This window comes from Gobio gobio, assembly GCF_949357685.1.
Source record: "Gobio gobio genome assembly, chromosome: 1".
NCBI lineage: Eukaryota > Metazoa > Chordata > Actinopteri > Cypriniformes > Gobionidae > Gobio > Gobio gobio.
Window position 1 is genome coordinate 66,993,599 of NC_137097.1, and position 15,590 is coordinate 67,009,188.

Sequence of the window (15,590 nt, forward strand, 5' to 3'; positions counted from 1 at the left end):
ATCCGATACCACCACCACCCGGGACAGGACCCGCTCAAGGAGTTTGTGCAGTTTGTGTGTGCCGACGGATCAGGACAGGCTAGCGGTCAGGTAAGAGGAAGTGCTGGTGTGACTTCAACTGACTAAACACAGAGCGGTTTGATAGTGAATATTAGGAATGGCATCCTACAGTATCATATTATTTTTGCAGCATGTATACTGTGAACCGTATGCAAATTTTCCGTTTGCATAAAAAAAACAGAGAAGACTTCGTGGGATAGTCTATCCCACAATGCAATGTGTTCAACTTGATCTTTTAGGAAGCTTTACACTAGTATTACATTTTAAACACGGCCACAATCTACTGTATAAAAGCTTTATCATTGTTTACTGCAGTGTCAATTTCGTTGACAAATAATTTTCGTCATAAAACGACCTTTTTTCACAGACAAAAACTATGACGAAAACCTACTGTCATTTTCGTTAACAAATAAAAACGAGAGGAAAATGTAAGGGAGGGTCGATTAGGGAAGAGATCCAGTCAGAACTGATGTCCTGTGTAACAGATGCGCACATTTGAGTGGACCGTGCTGATCTAACGGCTGGAAAACACGGCTCATCCCCAATCCAGCGCTCCAGAGCGGCTCCCAATCAATGAATAACACACATTTATGCCAGCCAATTGTTTATGAACTAATGCTGATGAATAATGACAATGTTTACTTTACCATGTTTATATAGTAATATGTTTTAGACGGTTGTAACAACGCATATTTTATCTCCTGAACTTGAATGAGCTCCTGCAACTGCAACAGAGGCGCAAACATTTCAAAATAAGAGTCCTGGTGTATTTCGAGCTTGTTTATCATTAAAAGTCACGCATTATATATTCGTTTTTGGTTACACAATAAATTGTATTTAATTTCATTCCCATTTAATTCATAGTCAGGAGGAAAGACCAGTATTTGACACATATTCAATAAAGTATCAGGGTTATAATGGTTAACTAAAACCATTTAAAAAAATCTTCACTTGAAATTAAATAAATGTTAACTGAAATAAAAAAAACACTTATTTGAAGCTTTAGCTTAACCTGATATGGACTACTGACTAAAACAGAAATACAGAGTTATAAAAACTATATAGATGTTTTTAAAAAAACAAACAAAAAGTGAATTGAGCTCTATTTCGTGTATTTTTAATGTCAAAAACAAAATGATGTCAAAATGTCAGTTCAAGTGACAGTCGGTTATGTAATGCTTAAATGCTTAATGTATTACAATTTAACTAAACTCATTAGATTTTAGGAGAATAAATCTACTGTAGATTTAGTCGACTAAAATGTAATGAGTTTAGTTAAATAGTTGATTTTCGTCATAGTTTTTGTCATCCAACACTAGTTTAGTCGACTAAAATCTTCTGATATTTTAGTCGACTAAAACTAAAAACAATTCAGGTGACTAAAATATGACTAAAACTAAATGGCATTTTAGTCAAAAGACTACGACTAAAACTAAATCAAAATTTGCTGTCAAAATGAACACTGGTTTACTGCATACACAATACTCTTCGTTAAATATATCTGGAAATATCTATAAGCTCATCCTTTCAAACCAAATGTCGATGAAACAGAACTTGGTTGTCATGTTAAGCAAACACACTTGCCTCATAGATATTAAGCAGTAATGTTAAAGTAATGTTGGTTAAAGTGAGCTTGTGAAGACATCCGTCGCCATTAATAGACCAGCTAAAATTGAAGTTTGCTGTTGGCAAGCATCCAAAAACGTGTGTTAAATAATGCACAAATGTATATCATTTATGACACACACATTTACTCTTACACTTAATTCACATCATTTGTTGATATACTGTAAAGCTAACTGCATACATGAGAACAAAAGTGTGCGTTCCTTGTCTTTGAGACCGACTAATGGGTCGCTGTTATGTATCTTGTGCTTGTCTAGACGATCTTGAGTTAATCTCTCCTTCTCTGTCCACTTCCACGATAAAACCCATCTGCGCAACAGCTGACGGCCTTTCAGCGTAGCGCATCCCCTCCTCAGTTCTGCTTCTGACATTTTCCAGCGTTGTGAACGTGGCTTTTGTTTTTTTTTCGCACCCTGATTTTGATTTGCCATCATTCCATGGACCAAAGCTCACCTCACCATTCGTGCGCCCATTTCTTCTTCTTCTTCTTCCTCACCCTCTGCCTAAAGTCCTCCATTTTTAGTTTTTCTCCAGCTCCTCCACTGCTCCTGTCTGTGCCTGTGGTGAAGTCGACACACAAACACGCACACAAACACACTCTTTCATAAACAAACGCAAACAGACATTTACCATCCTTTTGGTTGTTTCCCTCTCAACACTTTCCACTACCAGCCACCCGCCATTCCTTTTATTGATTTTTTTTTTTTTGGAGCGAGTCTGCGTTGTTTTTTTTCCATTTGTGGGGTGTCAGGCGTGTCCGTAGTCCTCACCCTGTTTGTGTCGTCTGCAGCCGAACGGGAGCGGCCAGAGCAAAATGCCGGGCTCCTTCTTGCTGCCTCCACCCCCCCCTGTGGCGCGTCCAGTGCCCCTCCCAATGCCAGACTCTAAACCCAGCAGCACGCCCCCCGATGGCGGACTCACCTCACCCACATCTCCGTGTAAGTGACCCGACCCCCCCCCCCCCCCCCCCCCCCCCCATTCCACCAAACCCCTCGAAGGCTGGGAGAAAGCCACAGCTGGGCCGATTTTTGCCATCTAGTTTGTGTTCCTTGAGTTAACATCTACTGCCCATTATTCGTAATTATCGTGGTAGCACTAACTGTTGGGTCAGAACAAGTCCTTACTACTTTTTCATTTTATTTTTTCAATCTGAATGAAACCAATGCAACTTTCGTGCAGGTCTTTTTTTTTATGCTAATCCTAATTTTCAGGCATCGGTTTTAGTGGTTTAACCCGTCAAAAATGTCACTAAAGTACAGGACATAATGATAGAGAAAAATGAATTGGGAGGAAAAATATATTGTATATAATGGTTTTCGCATTCTCTCACGAAACTTTTGCGTTCCCCTGAGAAACATTTGCATTGACTCAGTAAACTTTTGCGTTCTTTTGCGAAACTTTTGCGTTCCCCTGAGAAACATTTGCATTGACTCAGTAAACTTTTGCGTTCTTTTGCGAAACTTTTGCGTTCCCCTGAGAAACATTTGCATTGACTCAGTAAACTTTTGCGTTCTTTTGCGAAACTTTTGCGTTCCCCATAGAAACATTTGCATTGACTCAGTAAACTTTTGCGTTCTTTTGCGAAACTTTTGCGTTCCCCATAGAAACATTTGCATTGACTCAGTAAACTTTTGCGTTCTCTTGCGAAACTTTTGCGTTCCCCTGAGAAACATTTGCATTGACTCAGTAAACTTTTGCGTTCTTTTGCGAAACTTTTGCGTTCCCCATAGAAACATTTGCATTGACTCAGTAAACTTTTGCGTTCTTTTGCGAAACTTTTGCGTTCCCCATAGAAACATTTGCATTGACTCAGTAAACTTTTGCGTTCTCTCACGAAACTTTTGCGTTCCCCTGAGAAACATTTGCATTGACTCAGTAAACTTTTGCGTTCTCTCACGAAACTTTTGCGTTCCCCTGAGAAACATTTGCATTGACTCAGTAAACTTTTGCGTTCTTTTGCGAAACTTTTGCGTTCCCCTGAGAAACATTTGCATTGACTCAGTAAACTTTTGCGTTCTTTTGCGAAACTTTTGCGTTCCCCATAGAAACATTTGCATTGACTCAGTAAACTTTTGCGTTCTCTTGCGAAACTTTTGTGTTCCCCTGAGAAACATTTGCATTGACTCAGTAAACTTTTGCGTTCTTTTGCGAAACTTTTGCGTTCCCCATAGAAACATTTGCATTGACTCAGTAAACTTTTGCGTTCTTTTGCGCAACGTTTGCGTTCCCCTGAGAAACATTTGCATTGACTCAGTAAACTTTTGCGTTCTTTTGCGAAACTTTTGCGTTCCCCTGAGAAACATTTGCATTGACTCCGTAAACTTTTGCATTCTCTTGCGAAACTTTTGTGTTCCCCTGAGAAACATTTGCATTGACTCAGTAAACTTTTGCGTTCTTTTGCGAAACTTTTGCGTTCCCCATAGAAACATTTGCATTGACTCAGTAAACTTTTGCGTTCTTTTGCGCAACGTTTGCGTTCCCCTGAGAAACATTTGCATTGACTCAGTAAACTTTTGCGTTCTTTTGCGAAACTTTTGCGTTCCCCTGAGAAACATTTGCATTGACTCAGTAAACTTTTGCGTTCTCTCGCAAAACTTTTGCGTTCCCCTGAGAAACATTTGCATTGACTCAGTAAACTTTTGCGTTCTTTTGCGCAACGTTTGCGTTCCCCATAGAAACATTTGCATTGACTCAGTAAACTTTTGCGTTCTTTTTGCGAAACTTTTGCGTTCCCCTGAGAAACATTTGCATTGACTCAGTAAACTTTTGCATTCTCTTGCGAAACTTTTGCGTTCCCCTGAGAAACATTTGCATTGACTCAGTAAACTTTTGCGTTCTTTTGCGAAACTTTTGCGTTCCCCTGAGAAACATTTGCATTGACTCAGTAAACTTTTGCGTTCTCTCGTGAAACTTTTGAGTTGCCCTGAGAACCGTTTCGTTTGATCACAAAACTCAAAACCCCCGAGAAATTGTTGCGTTCACTCGGAAAACTTGTGTGTTCTCCCACAAAACTTTTGGGTTCCCCAGAGAAACTTTTCATTTGATTACAAAACTCTCTCCCGAGAAACTGCCTTCTTTCGCAAAATTTTTGCGTTCCCATAAAAAAAAAAAAAAAAATTTGTTGGATCACAAAACTCTCCCCTGAGAAACTGCGTTCTCTCACAAAACGTTTGCGTTCCCCTGAGAAACTTTGCAAATGCTCGTAAAACCTTTGTGTGTTCACTTACAAAACGTTTGTGTTCACTCGCAGATCTCTCCTCCTGAGACTCTTTGCATTTGCTCCCATTTGAGCTGAAAATGATACGAAGTGGGAGGAAAAAAGAATTCAGTGCTTTTGTGAGCGAATGCAAAGTTTCTTTGGGGGGGTAGGCAGTTCTTTTACTAGAGAACGCAGACACTCGAATATAATAATTTTCCTCCCATCTCATATTTTTCACATCTAATGTCCCCTTAGGGCCTCCGTATTGAAGGGTGCAAATTTAGGGCAGTTAAAGTGGACTCTAAATTACGTTTTTTTTTAAATGCATTTGAGTTCAAACAATTGTCGCTGACCTTGTAATGCAGCCTTTGGTTATTGGACAGTGTTGGCGTGAAAATCAAAGCAACATAGAAGAGTGTGTATCTACCCGACTACAAAGACCAGCTTAGACCATCTTGAACTTTCATTTTGGTCCAGGTTGGTTTGTGCTGGTCAGTGTGTTGAAGAGCCTTTACACTCCAAAAAGCAACAGTCGACTGAGAGACACAGGACAGGGAATCCATGCTTTGTTATTTTTTACGTTGGTTTGATTTGAGTTTGTTTTGGTTCCATTCACATTGCTGGTTAGCGTTTGGCTTGTGGAAATGTGATAGTTGAGCTCCAGTGCTGGTCTAAAGGTCAGTTCGTCCCGGACACAAACCAAATTTAGGCCGTTCAGAAAGGAGGTGGCGTATCGGGGTGGAGAATTAGACAAAAAAAAAAAAAAAGTTCACTCACCACAGACGGGGCACTGGACGGAGCACTTGCATTTCTTTTCCTCTTTTCTTTCATGTTTCTTATTTTTCCTTCCGTTTCATTTGTTTATTTTGGCTGTATTGTTTTTTTTATGTTGTTTGTGTGTGTGTGTGTGTGTGTGTGTTGTCTTTTTTATGTGTTTATATGTTGCTGATTCTCCAGAATGCACTTACCACACCTGGAAAATTGACTCATAAAGCATTACGCAAATAGTGGTCATGCCTTACAATGAGTTTACCACGGTTAACATGCATTGTTGAGGGTAAAGATACGAAACAAATGGCCTAAAACCCCTTTAGGAATTGAAAAATACACATGGCCTCTTTTAGCAAATAGTTTTTTTAGATAAAAGTTTGGTACACTGATTAAAAATGATTCTGTTTAGCTTAGCATGTAACCTCCAAAAAATGTATATTATATAATGTCTCTCTTTAAACAAATGTTTTTTTGGAAAGAACAAAGCCTATCTTTTTGAATGTTTGCTAATGTAAGTGCTAACCGCAAACTGTAGAACAAATATGGCTATCTGTCTTTGATTTTTGTCTTGTTTTAGATCTCCATATTTGAGGAAAAGTTACACTATGGAGTCCATCAAATAAATCTGAAACCCCAAACTGCCCTAAATTTGATAATGACTTCAAACCTGCAGATTCATAAACCATTTTAATCTACTGATCTTCATCTGCGCGCACCAATAACAGTCAAACACAGTATTTCTTTGATGATACATTCTTGCAGTACACTTTCAGTTTTCACTATATATTTTCGTGAAATTCGCCAGAATCAGTTGATCTTTTCATATTGAGCTTTTGTGTTCACTAAAAGATTTAGATTATTGTATAGAGTGATGCTCAATCTAAATGGCAATCTAAATTTTCTCTTGTTTGTGTTTTATTTATATTTATATGTCTCTCTTCTTTCTCTCAGCATACTCCACGCCAGGCTCCACAGCTCCCAACAGGTTTGTCAGCATCGGATCACGGGACAACAACTTTCTGAACATACCCCAGCAGACGCAGGTGATTGTTCTAATCAAAACAAACCTCGTTACTTGTGTGTTTGAAATTCTCTTTCTTAGCATGTTAGCCTGCTCCTCCCCTCCAATCTCTCCTCCTTTCCCATGATGCTCTCTGCTACGCGGTGACGGGGCCCATCTGGAGCGGGCCTGCGATAACTCAAGCTGATCGGCGCGGTGTAGTTGATTTGAGCGTTGCGAATGTGCGGCCACCACACTGCGCCTCCTCCATCACCCAGTACACTTTACTCATTAATGTGTAAACCACACCCGCCCCGGGCCGGCTCCCTGCTCCTCAACACATGGTGACCATCTGAAGTCGCTCACTCACGTGCTCTCACCTCCTCCCTCTGCTGGTCGGCCTCTCTGGATTTGACCATTAATTTCCCTCCCTTTCTGCTTAACCTTTCCTCAATTCTCAGATTTTCTCCCCCTTTTTTAACTCGTTTCCCAACTCGCTATCACCCTCTGCTGGTGGCTTCTTTTCCTTCTCTCCCGCCGTGACTTCTTGGCAGTGACTTCGCTTTGTCTGATTTTGCACATTTTCCAATGTGTTCATCCTAAACTTTAGAGAATGGAGGAAGCACTTTCCTTTTGTCCTCTCAGAGTTGAACAACTTTAGTGAGCGAAATGGCATAGCTGGGTATTATAAGTAAGCGTTTTGCGAAGATTCAGTCAAGATTCATATATAAATACATATATATAATATATTATATGTGTGAGAAACTGGGTATTGAGAGAGTGCAATGATTAATTTCATTAATTAAATGTAATCCAGACAATGATCGTGACAATGAAAATCACTTTCCTTTTTTCCTCTCAGAGTTAAACAACTTTAGTGAGGTATTATAAGTAAGCGTTTTGCGAAGATTCAGTCAAGATTCATATATTTATATATATAGCAATTGATCACATATAAACATGCATATAAGAAACTGGGTATTGAGAGAGTGCAGATTAAATGTAATCCAGACGATGATCGTGACAATGAAAATAGCTGGTTATAAGTAAACGTTTTGAGAAGATGCAATGCAAATAAATAAGTATATAGTGCAATAATAATTCATTTATATCAAATTATTAAACAAAATACAGACAATGATAAAAGGTAAAGAGGCGGTGAAAAATATTGAAATACAATATTTATTATTCTTTTTCAATTCAATTTAATCCAACCATTGATAAAAGATAAACGCAAGAGGCAGTGATACAATAGCGAAACAATGAATCAATTTTTATTTATTAATTTTTAAGTAAATGTGCATTGAGAGAGTGCATTACTTATAATTCAGTGTAATGTACGTCAAAGAGAAGTTTCTTGAAGGTATCTGCAAGGCTGGCTTAGGCTTTTAAAACGGGTAAAGAAATATGATCATGTGACCCCAATATTAGCCTCGCTACAATGGCTACCAGTTCACCTTCTTTACATAACCAGGCCCCACCATATCTCGCAAATGTACTGCTCCCGTATAACCCTAAATGAACACTCAAAACCTCCTTGTAGTGGCCAGGACAGCCCGGGTACATAAAGGTGGCCGAGCCGTTGCGGTAATAGGGCCGAGACTTTGGAACGAGTTTCCTTTATCCATCAGGTCTGCCACATCCCTGCTGAAGTTGCTGAAAGCCCATTTAATGATGAGGGTATACACTGTATAAACCACATGTTCTTAAATTGTGTTTGTTTGTGAATTGATTAGGTAAAGCACTTTGGTCAACTTCGGTTGTGGTTAATAGTGCTATATAAAGAAAGAGAAAGAAACTTTCAAGTGGCCTAAAGGGTATTTGAAGAGTTAAGATAAACTTTAAAATTTTTGAATGTCTTAGCAAAAGAGCACTTTTCAAACAAAACGTACAACAGATAGTAGGTTTTCAATGATAAATCAAAAGGTTTTGTTTTAGGTGATGGACGCCTTTGTGACGTTTGTTATTGCATCATGTTCATAGTCCATGTGATTTTCTTCACCTGTATGAAGACAAAACCACTGCATACATCCACTACAAATCACCACAACGCCGGTTTTGAAGAGGAAAGATCCTGTAGCATTCGAACCTGTGCCTTTTGAAGTGTTTGAATACTTTTTGGGCCCACTGTATGTCCGTACAGCTCCGTATGGGGAAGTTCTCTCAGTTCCCATCCAAAGGAACAATGAAAGAACTGCGGAAAAGTGAGACCAGTTTAAGCACGGCCCCTAAACTGAAAAGTCACGTCCCAACTGTCTGGTTGCCCACAGCAACGAGACATGATGTCACAGGCAGTTGAACTTGAGAGGTTTGTGTGTGTGTGTGTGTGTGTGTGTGTGTGTGTGTGTGTGTGGGGTTAGAAATGGTCACTGCCAAGGATTACAGGGGGAAGATGGGATTGCAAGAGGGAGGAGTACAGCTTAGAGGGGAAGAGTTACTTGGCCCGAGTAGCTGTTGGGCTTTATCCCGGGGCAGGCGGCGGGGGGAGAATAGATGGGACGTGCCGGGGGTGTTTGCATGACCTGCAAGAGTCAACCAGAACAAAAGTTACCCGCGGCCCCTCCTCCCAGACCCTCTCAGCCAAAGTGTTTCCAGGATTTGACTTCTAGAGAGTTTTGTAGAAATCAATCAGGAGAAACAATCCCGCTCTCTCTCATTGGAAGGCTGAGCCGAGCTCTCGCTGTAATCCGGAGCCGCCGCTCTCCTGCTCTTCACACGGTCACATGTCAAACGCTCAAGCGCTTCCTGACTAGTCAATGCAGAGGCGTTTCAATAAACACCCTAACAAGAGCTCAGGTATGTTTATCTCACGAGTGGATTGGAGAACGGTATTATATTAGTGCTATTATAATATATTTATTTGATATAAAACTATCATTTTATATATTATTTTAAATATATAATATACTAAACAATTATTCTCAATTTATTTAAAAAATATAATACTTATAATACTCCTGTAATAACTATAACACTTCCTAATATTGTGTTGGTCCCCCTTTTGCTGCCAAAACCGCCCTGACCCGTCGAGGCATGGACTCCACTAGACCCCTGAAGGTGTGCTGTAGTATCTGGCACCAAGATGTTAGCAGCAGATCCTTTAAGTCCTGTAAGTTGCGAGGTGGGGCCTCCATCGACCGGACTTGTGTGTTCAGCACATCCCACTGATGCTCGATTGGATTGAGATCTGGAGGCCAAGTCAACACCTCAAACTCGTTGTTGTGCTCCTCAAACCATTCCTGAAGCATTTCTGCTTTGTGGCGGCGCATTATCTGCTGAAAGAGCCACAGCCACCAGGGAATAACGTTTCATGAAAGGCTGTACATGGTCTCAACAATGCTTAGGTAGGCGGTGCGTGTAAAACTAACATCCACATGGATGGAGGACCCAAGGTTTCCCAAAGCATCACTGCCTCCGCCGGCTTGCCTTCTTCCCATAGTGCACCTGTGCCATGTGTTCCTCAGGTAAGAGACACACACACACCCGGCCATCCACGTGATGTAAAAGAAAACGTGATTCATCAGACCAGACCGCCTTCCATTGCTCTGTGGTCCAGTCCAGGCCCACTGTTGTCGCTGGACAGGGGTCAGCATGGGCTCCCTGACTGGTCCCCATACACAACAAACTGAGATTCTCTGTGTATTCTGACACCTTTCTATCAGAACCAGCATTAACTTCTTGAGCAGTTTGAGGCTAGCCTTCGCTCCCCACGTGCATCAATGAGCCTTGTTCCTTCCTTGGAGCACTTTTGATAGACACTGACCACTGCAGACCGGGAACATCCCACAAGAGCTGCAGTTTTGGAGATGCTCTGACCCAGTCGTCTAGCCATCACAATTTGGCCCTTGTCAAACTTTTATCAAATCCTTACTCTTGCCCATTTTAGAGTGGCCTTTTATTGTGGCCAGCCTAAGGCACACCTGTGCAATAATCCTGCTGTCTAATCGGCATCTTGATATGCCACACCTGTGAGGAGGATGGATTATCTCAGCAAAGGAGAAGTGCTCACTAACACAGATTTAGACAGATTCGTGAACAATATTTGAGAGAAATAGGCCTTTTGTGTACATAGAAAAAATCTTGATGAAAAATGGGGGCAAAAACTAGTGTTGCTTTTATAATATTGTTCTCTGTGTGTGTGTGTGTGTATATAATACGTGTTCATTAATATTAATTAATTTACTTATATATTATAAAATTATTAAGGATATAAACCTTCATGAAAATATAAGGTACGGTAATAAAGGGTTATCCTTCCTTTAAAAGACGTGAAATAATCTTAATAGCTGTTCTGTGATATAGCTGTTACCTTATGTTTGATATAATTATAGCCTATAATCTGCTAATTTACAGTAAAATGTGCGTCCAATCGAACTCATTTTATTCTGCTGACATTTTTTATAGCACACTAACGGTTACATTAGTTTTCTTCTTAAAATTAAAGGTTTGACAAGACGTAAAGCAAACGTGAACACACTATAAACTTTGTCTAAATATTTCTCTATGTAAGAATGTCTGTCCATTGGCGTTATCAGTTTGATATTTGAACTTTATGAGCTGAACTCCTGAGATGCATTAACAGAGCGTCTGTTTATGTTAATAAAGTCAATGTGTTGGTATGTAGAGATGCGTCAGAGCTCTCTTGACATGGCATTCCCAGAAGGGAGGTTTGCTGGTTTAGTTCAGGTCAAACTGTGGCGTAAAGGCCCATATGGTGAGCAGGTCAGAGTCAGACTGATCGCTCTGTCAAGCCTGACCTCTAGTGGCGTCATCAGTAACAGCGGTCTTCACACAATCAAGATTTTATGGTGCGTTCAAGTCATTTTGAGAAGATGGTATTTACGAGTTGAACGCCACCAAAAATGGGAATCTCTGGATTTTCTATAAGCCCTGATCTTTACAAGTTGAGGATGTGTCAGTGAGCAAAGTCAGCAAGCTCAAAATACAATAGTATTGTAATATAACAATATAATATGTGACGATAACGCTTACTTAGACCTCATGAAATAATTAAAAACACACTAATTTTATGCGCTCGAAAGTAACCTGTGTGCGTTTCCATTATTAATTTTAGTTTTTTGCATATTTTTGGAGCTTTGGTGTGCCGACACTTTTTTCTGCTTCTTTTTCTTCTGTTTTTTACTATTATTTCTATTGTCGAGCACTCAACCCTAAGCAAATTTTTGCCAGTGATGTGCGTGCTTTGTTCCTGTTTCACACAAACTTTAAAATTACATTTTTAAAATTAAATGCATTTAATAAATTTTAAAAATATATATTTATTTAAATGATTATAATAGGTATATGTCGCAATATAATACATTTCATTTAATAAATTTGATGGCTTAAATTTAAAATGTATTATTTACATTTTATTACATTTATTTAAAAATATTATAGGTAACACTTTAGAATAAGGTTCATTAGTTAACATTAGTTAACTACATTAGTTAACATGAACTAATAATGAACTGCACTTAAAAACCATTTATTTATCTTTGTTAATGTTAATTTCAACATTTACTAATGCTTTATTAAAATCTTGTTAAAGTTAGTTAATGCACTGTGAACTAACATCATCAAACCATGAACAGCTCTATTTTTATTAACTAACGTTAACAAAGATTAACAAATACAGTAACAAATGTACTGCTCATGTTAGTTAATATATTAATGTTAACTAATGACCATTATTCTAAAGTGTTACCAGACAAATTATGAAATTATAATAGTTTTATGTGACGTTTATGCTTATTTGAATTAAAATAAAAGTTTGTATTCTGTGATTGTTGTTAATGAATGATAAGTTTATTTTTAAATGTTAATTTGAATTAAGATTTTCAAATATAATGTTTATAAAAGTATAGTATATGTATAATGTTAGTTAGAATAGTATTTTCATCCTCAGAAATTGTATGAATCGATATGTGCAATATTGGCCTTGATAGTACTTGCTATTGGATTGAAAATAAGTTAAATTCTTTGTACACAGATTTTTTTATAATAATATAATATCCTCACTGAGCTGCTGTATTTTCAGATTGAGCACTAACAGGGCTTTGTGTGTGTTTTTACAGTCATGGTTCCTTTGACGAGGTCCTGCCTGCAACCTGTCGACACAATTTGGAAGTTTTATGAAAGAAAAAAAAAAATCCTGTTTGAAAATCCCCTCCAACCTGAAATGCACCCTAAGAAACGTGAGCAGAATATGATTGGGAAACGTTCGACCCTGTATTTGCCAACCGTCAGACGCCCCTCAAGCCCACTCCTCCACCTCCGCTACAGACTTTCAGATCACAGCAGGAGGTGATGGACTGACACCTACAGCATCTCGCAAGAACCAACAGAGAGGAAGAACCTGATGAACAGAGACAGAAACAAGGATGTAGTGTACAATGGATTTTCAACAGTTTCAGTGGTGAGGATTCAGACACAACAAAAACGCAAGATCTTTCCTAATTAAGCTTCAGTTTTTTGTTTCAAAACACTCAAACATGCTGACGTTCAGCATACAGGCGACGCTAAAAGTCATTTCACATGAGATGTTTTGCCTTTGTAGCTAGATAGCATGCATTAGAAACGTCTTTTTTCTGTTACGGTCAATTACTAAACTAATTACGAACAGCAGAAGTATTGCACTACAAATATGCGAAGAACACTAGACGTGCACTATTGAAAATGGGATCGACGGCGGACATTTTGCACATTTTATTGTGGAGAAAAACAAACCCCTCACACTACAGCTACCCAGAGACATGTCTCAGAGGACGTCCTCGTTTTCAGGCCTCAGATGTAAGCATTTTAATGAAACAAACATCCAATGCAGGCTCTTAGTGCCAACTAGACAGCACCAGATTTTAGTTAGTACTCCTATAGGATGAAAAATGCTAACCAGTACACACACTTAAGGCGCAGTCACTTTTGCAAAATTTCGTGGGCGAAAATGTCCATTGTGCATCGCTACACTATCGACTATGTACAAAGTACCGAATTTGCTGGTCAACAGATAATTAAATTCCTTTATTATTTCAAACTCAAACCCTTTTTTGTTATTAAAGCCACATGTCTGAAATATACGTTTTAAATTGATTGTTATAAATTAACTTAATTTTTATTTATTTTTTGCCCTCACGCGAAATTACATGGATTCCTTACAAATTATGGTATTTTGTCCGTGGAAATACACAGAGCAACCGTAAATGTGACCACCAGGGTTGCCATGTCTTCGTAACAAAAGTAGCCCAATGCCCAATCATAAACAGGCCAAAACTAGCCCAATGCCCAATCATAAACAGGCCAAAACTAGCCCAATGCCCAATCATAAACAGGCCAAAACTAGCCCAATGCCCAATCATAAACAGCCCAAAACTAGCCCAATGCCCAATCATAAACAGGCCAAAACTAGCCCAATGCTCAATCAAAAACAGCCCAAAACTAGCCCAATGACCAATCAAAAACAGGCCAAAACTAGCCCAATGCCCAATCAAAAACAGGCCAAAACTAGCCTACTGGCCAATCAAAAACAGGCCAAAACTAGCCCACTGGCCAATCAAAAACAGGCCAAAACTAGCCAACTGACCAATCAACAACAGCCCAAAACTAGCCCACTGATTAATCAACAACAGCCCAAAAGGAGCCCAATGGCCAATCGAAAATAGCCCAAAAACTATCCCACTGACCAATCAAAACCATCCCAAAACTAGCCCAATGCCCAATCAAAAACAGGCCAAAACTAGCCCAATGCCCAATCAAAAACAGGCCAAAACTAGCCTACTGGCCAATCAAAAACAGCCCAAAACTAGCCCAACTGACCAATCAAAAACAGCCCAAAACTAGCCCAATGGCCAATCAAAAACAGGCCAAAACTAGCCAACTGGCCAATCAAAAACAGCCCAAAACTAGCCAACTGGCCAATCAACAACAGCCCAAAACTAGCCTACTGGCCAATCAAAAACAGCCCAAAACTAGCCTACTGACCAATCAAAAACAGGCCAAAACTATCCCAATTAAAAACAGCCCAAAACTATCCCACTGACCAATCAAAAACAGGCCAAAACTATCCCAATTAAAAACAGCCCAAAACTATCCCACTGACCAATCAAAAACAGGCCAAAACTAGCCCAATGCCCAATCAAAAACAGGCCAAAACTAGCCCACTGGCCAATCAAAAACAGCCCAAAACTAGCCAACTGACCAATCAACAACAGCCCAAAACTAGCCCAATGGCCAATCAACAACAGCCCAAAACTAGCCTACTGGCCAATCAAAAACAGCCAAAAACTAGCCAACTGACCAATCAACAACAGCCCAAAAGGAGCCCAATGGCCAATCGAAAATAGCCCAAAACTATCCCACTGACCAATCAAAACCATCCCAAAACTAGCCCACTGACCAATCAACAACAGCCCAAAACTAGCCCAATGGCCACTTAAAAACAGGCCAAAAGTAGCCCAAAGGCCACTTATATCCCAAATATCAAATCAACCCGGGGCAACAGTTTAAAAGTAGCCTAATTCCCACAGACTTGGCAACCCCGGTGACTGTTACATTACAGCCATGTGACCGAGCTACAATGTTAAAAAGTCAGAGATAATCATTGCATTCTTTTATTATTTTAAACTTGCATTCTTTTATTATTATTATTATTATTATTATTATTTTTAAATGAAAGCCATATGTCTGAAATATAAGTATTCAATTGTTTGTTAAAAATGGAAAGTAAAATCTCCTTGGGGATATTTTTCGCCCCCCCATCACAAAATTGTGTAGATTCATATTTAAATGATGATATTTCGTCCGCGAAATTTCGCCGAGCAACTGTAAATGTGACCAAGCTACAATTTTAAGAAAAATCTGCGATAATTCTTTTATTTCAAATCAAATTTGAAATAAACTTTTGTTTTTAATTAAAGCCATATGTTTTAAATAGTTTGT

The 15,590-nt window shown here is 39.2% G+C and overlaps 2 protein-coding genes across 23 annotated transcripts in view; one reads left to right on the forward strand and one right to left on the reverse strand.

Annotated features, from left to right (window-relative positions):
- The window catches only part of nfixb (nuclear factor I/Xb), a 203,752-nt gene extending 189,033 nt beyond the window's left edge, over positions 1-14,719 (forward strand). For 14 of the 22 annotated variants that reach the window (XM_079828366.1, XM_079828379.1, XM_079828376.1 and 11 more), the window contains 3 exons: positions 1-90; positions 6,608-6,699; positions 12,734-14,719. The exon at positions 1-90 is cut by the window's left edge. In XM_079828366.1, coding sequence (XP_079684492.1) covers positions 1-90; positions 6,608-6,679 — 162 coding nt within the window. In that variant the 3' untranslated portion in view covers positions 6,680-6,699; positions 12,734-14,719. Of the gene's footprint in view, positions 91-2,476; positions 2,625-6,607; positions 6,700-12,733 lie in introns of all 22 variants that reach the window. The other 8 variants (XM_079828359.1, XM_079828374.1, XM_079828375.1 and 5 more) reach the window with 1 other exon arrangement.
- Positions 835-15,590, reverse strand: part of nme4 (NME/NM23 nucleoside diphosphate kinase 4) — a 34,669-nt gene continuing 19,913 nt past the window's right edge. Inside the window, exon 5 of the mRNA XM_079828556.1 lies at positions 835-2,244. Within this exon, the coding sequence (XP_079684682.1) occupies positions 2,190-2,244 (55 nt within the window). The 3' untranslated portion in view covers positions 835-2,189. The remainder of the gene's footprint in view (positions 2,245-15,590) is intronic.